The 5,725-nt window shown below is 43.2% G+C and overlaps 1 protein-coding gene across 1 annotated transcript; it reads right to left on the bottom strand.

Annotated features, from left to right (window-relative positions):
• Nucleotides 1–1,095: 1,095 nt before the first annotated feature.
• Nucleotides 1,096–4,934, bottom strand: LOC123144362 (histone deacetylase 6). The gene is made up of 6 exons (XM_044563466.1): nt 4,328–4,934; nt 2,698–3,138; nt 2,432–2,574; nt 1,915–2,005; nt 1,688–1,822; nt 1,096–1,395 (listed from the first exon to the last, which is right to left on the bottom strand). The coding sequence occupies exons 1-6, from the start codon at nt 4,868–4,870 to the stop codon at nt 1,372–1,374; spliced, it is 1,377 nt and encodes a 458-aa protein (XP_044419401.1). The 5' UTR covers nt 4,871–4,934; the 3' UTR covers nt 1,096–1,371.
• Nucleotides 4,935–5,725: the final 791 nt, after the last annotated feature.

The raw sequence follows: 5,725 nt of genomic DNA, 5'->3' as shown, positions 1-5,725 counted from the left end.
GCGACAGGTGGGGCCGTGGCGGACACCGAGAGGGCACGCGCTGTGTCCGTTTCGTGTTCGCGCGGACGCAAACCAGACACAAATTTGAGCCTGAAATGTATCCGGACAAACACCGACCGAACGCGTTTTGAATTTGGGTCGGTGCGTTGGACCGACACTTTGGTCTGTTTTGGTTCAAACAGACACGCGCGGACGAATTGGGTCGGACCGTTGGAGTTGCCCTAAATGTGTTCCTTGTCGTTGTCGATTCTCTTAATTGCAAAATGTGCCTTTCAAATGCTTTGATTTGTTGGCGATGCCAATGGATATGTGATGACCAAAAGCTCGTAGCTCGTGAGCTTAATAAACGCTCGATAGTTTCTCTCGTTAAACTCGTAGCTCGCTTCTTAATGAACAGATCCAATCATTGATTTCAACTCGTTAAGCTTAACAAACGAGCTAACGACTTTCACGAGTAGCTCATTAAGCTCGTTAATAACACCACAATACTTCCTCCGGTCCTTTTTTTTTAGAGATCCTTCGGTCCTTTTTAGTTCGCATATAAGATTTGTCTGAAGTCAAGCCCCGTAAAGCTTGACCAACTTTATAGAAAAAAATACAAACATTCATAATGTGAAATCAATATCAGTAGATGCATCATGACTTAAATTTTCATATTGTATAATTTTAGCATGGTAGATGTTGATATTTTTTCATATAAATATGGTCAAACTCTATGAAGTTTGACTTAAGACAATTCTTATATGCAGACCGGAGGGAGAAAATATTTTCATCTTACGTGACAAACTTTTTTAGCACCTCAGCCCATCTATTTAATCTAATCAACATAAAAGGCAACAAACTAGTGCATTTCTTTTTGTAGTCACCATATTTCATCTTAAAAACCACACCTATATACTCATCATGTAGACCGTAACACATTATAATGTTAACAAGCGCTCGCGAGCTTAACGAGCTTCAAACAAACCAAGCCAAGCAGGGTTTTCTGCTTATTAATCTTAATGAGCCCATCCTTAATGTGCATGAGCTTAACGAGCCGGGCAGCTCGTTAATCCACCCCTAGATATAACCAGGAACGCTTGGACCACAAACAAAAAATCATGAGACTCATGCTACCCCAGGGTAGAGTACAGATTAAACGAAATGGAGGAATACAAATCCATACGAATGCACAAATAGTTCCAGCATAAACATGTCGATGTGCCGAATGAAAGCGGAAATGTCAGGGGTGCCCGAAGCATCAACTGTTTTACAACATGGGTTTACAAAATGGTCAGATGGGGGTACAGAGATTAGTATCTTCAAACACTTCCCCGGTCTTCAGCATGCACGTAAAAAACCCAGGAGTAAACAGTAATTCGGGGAGCCAGTCTACAAATCATCATTTGATGCATCCTGCACCAACAACATTGAACTTTTTGTCAAGTCAAACTTAATTTCCAAATCAAAATAGTTGAGAGTTTCACATCATCGAAAGAGAACAAACAGTCACCACTAGTATAGTACTCCCTCCGTTCACAAATATAAGATGTTTTGGATATTTCAATATGGACTACATACGGACTGAAGTGTGTGAACATGTCTATATACATCCGATTCACAAAAAAGTTATAACATCTTTATTTGTGAACGGAGGTAGAAGTAGGCAAGATAGATGGCATAAATGCTTTGGCGCAGAAGGGCTAACCTTCATGATAGAGTTGGCAGATAAGTCGTTAGCCTCGGTTTTCATGTTGTCAGGATCTTCTGTGTCAGAATCATAAGCTCCTCCACTCCACAATCTGCTGCGCTGAGCTGGTCTCTTGTCCATATCCTCCTCCTTCTATATAAGGAAATCATCAAACAAATACACATGCATGACAAAGCAAGACAGTGTGAATCAGGAGGAATTAATGACAACGGAAAAATACGAACCTCTTCTGGACCTTCAGGATCTGATGGTCTTTCATGGAATTGAGCGTTCGGGACATGTTCTAACTTTGAAAGATGATCCAATATCATGTTCCTGCAGATTCCCGCACAAAAATTAGCCATATCACATGAAAAGGTTATCCTCCACAGCTAGAAACATGTATAGCAAAAAGTGAGCAAATGTACCCTAGCCATGAAATGCAAGGAGTTGGAATCTTGTTATGACATTATACAATATTGAGAATTAGAATTACAAGAGCCCAGGAACATGCCAAGGAGAAAGGAACCAAATCGTGCATGGAAGAAAGAAAATAACCGTAACTGGGAAATTCAACCATTTTATAGCAATAGTGAATTAAGTGTGCAGCTGAACAACATATTTTTAGAAGACGAACATACTGAATTACAAATAAATACTGAAAATCCAGCATAGATCATCATTGGCAGTAGTCTGCATAGAATCTTCTGGAACAACTTCCAGCAAAAGAATGTGAACACATTATAGATAGAGTTTACTTACTTTATATTCTCCAAGTCTTTTGTAGTATTCAGATTTTCCACGATTCTTGGTTGAATATGAAGATTATAGTCAGGGCCAAAGTACTCGTAGTAGTCATTATAAGGCAACTTGTTATCAGGTTCAACGCCAACAGCAACTGCAGTCTGCATTGCAATTAACCCAAATCCTATCAGTTCTGATAACTATCATGCAACAACTTTAATCAGCTGTGTGTGTGTGTAGAGAGAGAGAGAGAGAGAGAGAGAGAGAGAGAGAGAGATGTAAACCTCATAGCACCAACAGCGAGCAACATTTCTGATGGTGTAACCTCCACCTCCCAAAACCATCATAGGAATATTGAATGACCTGAGAAAACGGAGGCAGTCTGCGTGGCCTTTCACAGACAGATTGAAGCAGCCTAACCTATCTCCAGCCAAAGAGTCAGCCCCACACTGGAGAACAACTACCTCTGGCTGATAAACCTCCATTACTCTTTTAATGATGCATTGGAACAGATCACGGAAGGTGTCATCATCAATGCCATCACTCAGGGGGACATTTACAGCATAATGTTTCCCTTCACCCGCTCCAACATCAGTTATATGTCCAGTTCCAGGAAAGAAGTCTCCATACTTGTGGAAAGAAACCGTCATGACTCGGTTTGTAGTGAAGAAGGCCTCCTCCACACCATCTCCGTGGTGAACATCAATGTCTACATATAGCACACGCTGAAACAGACAAAAAATGTTAGCCATAAGAAATTAAGATGATCATCATAAAACTCAGCAGGAACATTATTTGATTGCCCCACAGCAGCACAGTGTACTTTCGAAAGGCAAAGACAAAATGCTGGCATAGTGGCATATCCTACAAGCTTAAAAAGCTTAAACATGGACGGTAATGCTTGACAAGTTTAGAATACATGTACCCTGCTTTATTGAACATGAGAGAACCTACTGTTGATTTAAAGCGAAAGGGGTGATAATATTTCAGGAGGCATCATTTCCAGACAGACAATGGTAAGGTGGATGCCAGTCACACGAGCGGCAAACTGGACAAACACAGTACAGGAGCAACTTGCTTACAAGGCTCCAAAAGTAGTCAACAGCAGACTCGCAGAGTTAAAATGATCAAACCTCGTTGTGTACAGAGACACATGCCTAAAAAAAATTTTTGCCAGCAAAACCCAACGCCTAACATATTTCATGAATATTTACACCTACTAAAATAACTATATCAACCAATGGTATCCCCACAGAAATAAACTTGCAAACTGATAGAACATTAGACTAGAACCATCATTCTCACATCCATGTGCTAATGCTGCTAAGTCCAAAATCGACATATCAGCTAATGGAAAAACTATGAGCAGCAACATTACAACATTATACACTTCATGAACATAGCCACTTGTTCAAATTAGCTGCAAATCACAAGGAAGATGGATGCACAGCTTTGCATCCACACTCCTGATGATTTATAGCCATATACAGATACACACAGAGAACCCACTCCTAGTATTTCACAACAGTGGCTATATTGGCGATGAGAAAGGCTGCTTCAATCTGTCTGTGAAAGGCCACGCAGACTGCTTAGAATGCAGGCTGCTTCACACCAGAAGATCTTCACAAAAAAAACACGAGAGGATATACAAATTTTCTTTTGACCGTCCTGCATTCGAAGCAACCGGAAACCGTTAAGGCCTAGTACCCTCCAATCAGGCACCAAAACAGTTTCCCAAACTTCAATGCCCCCAAACAACAATCATATCCTTTGCAATATGCATCTGAATCTAAACCCTAAAAACCAGTTACACAACCTATGAGTTTATCCATCCAAACAAATCAGGTGTGAAGGCGAACAAGGCTAAAAGTACGAATACCCCCTCACAGAGAATAATAATAAGAAAAAAAGTACCCTGTGGAACTTGAGAAGCTCAAGAATGGCGAGGACGATGTCATTGACATAGCAGAACCCAGAGGCCTCGCCCTTCTTGGCGTGGTGGAGCCCGCCAGCCCAGTTCACGGTGATGTCGGCGTCGCCACGGTTGAGCTTGACGGCGGCGCCGATGCTGCCACCGGCGGAGGCCTGGCAGAAGGGGAAGAGTCCGTCAAAGACGGGGCAGTCCTCCCCGACGTTGAAGCGCTTGACGGCGCGGGGGTCGAGGATGGTCGGGTTGCCGGTCGCGGAGGCAAGGAAGGAGACATATTCGTCGGAGTGGAAGCGGCTGATGTCGGCTTCCGAGGCAGGGAAGGGGCGTGAGAGCTCGAGCAGGCGGTGCAGACCATAGTGGATAACTAGCGAGTGCGCCATGCGGATGCGGTGGGGCTTCATCGGGTGGCCCTGCCCGTAGTAGTAGTCGCCGATCGTGGGCTCGTAGAAGTAGCTCACACGACGGCGGCGGCTGTCCTCGCCACCTGCCGGAGACGGCAGCGACGCTCCCTCGCCGGACGCCGCCATTTCGGGGAATTTCTTCTCTCTTTGAGGGTTATGCTTTTTTTTAGGCTTGAGGGGTCGAGGGTCATGCCTATTATAACTTGCAAATATACAATATGAGGCCCACTAGGAATAAGGGCAACGCGGAGGCCCAAACCTCTCATATGCAAGAGCATCTTCCAACAAGTGATAATTCTCATTTTCTCAAACAAACAAAAAACAAGCGAGAGTTCTTTAAAAAAACTTCAACAAGTGATAGTTCTCAAAAAAGAAAAAAGAATCTGTAACACCTCTTATACGAGGCCCACTAGGAATAAGGGGTCGAGTGATAGTTCTAAAAAAATATCTCTAACAAGTGATCTAATTTTTTTTAGACTACGTGATGTAAAAAATGGCAATGTAAAAAGTATTATAGGGTAGGAGAGAGAAGGTTTCACATCAAATATGGTTGTCATTGATTTAACAGGTGATGTAAAAAAATCCCCTCCTTGGCGACCGTTTTCTCTCCACAATTGCTAAATATCGAAACCAAACATGACATGATAGAACTTACGAAATCGCAACAGACATAATCAAACATCATATGTGTCGGGGTCGGATCTACGTCCAAGAAACTTCTCCAAGAACTAGGGTTCGAACTATGGAGGGCTTTGCTTGGCGACCTAAGACACGACGACGAGTACGGCTGAACTATGACGGCTCGCTGGCACTCGCCGGACACGAAGTGTACACGCGAGCTACCCAGGTTCGGGCCACCGTGGTGGTGTAAAACCCTACTCCTGCTTGATTGGGATTGCTTGTGGGCAACAGTGCGCTTGGAGCTCCAAGGCAAGGTGAGGAAGGAAAAGTCCCCCTCTACAATGGTTGTCCTCCCTTCTT

Source organism: Triticum aestivum, chromosome 6D (assembly GCF_018294505.1).
Source record: "Triticum aestivum cultivar Chinese Spring chromosome 6D, IWGSC CS RefSeq v2.1, whole genome shotgun sequence".
Lineage (NCBI taxonomy): Eukaryota > Viridiplantae > Streptophyta > Magnoliopsida > Poales > Poaceae > Triticum > Triticum aestivum.
This window is presented reverse-complemented; position numbering and strand designations above follow the sequence as displayed.

What these genes read in the sequence shown, in the direction of transcription:
- LOC123144362 (XM_044563466.1), bottom strand. Translation starts at nt 4,870, where the DNA reads ATGGCGGCGTCCGGCGAGGGAGCGTCGCTGCCGTCTCCGGCAGGTGGC. An exon ending in AAAGACTTGGAGAATATAAA is followed by an intron (nt 2,006 to 2,431) that starts GTAAGTAAACTC and finishes GGGAATCTGCAG; the next exon opens with GAACATGATATTGGATCATC. An exon ending in ATCCTGAAGGTCCAGAAGAG is followed by an intron (nt 1,823 to 1,914) that starts GTTCGTATTTTT and finishes TTCCTTATATAG; the next exon opens with AAGGAGGAGGATATGGACAA.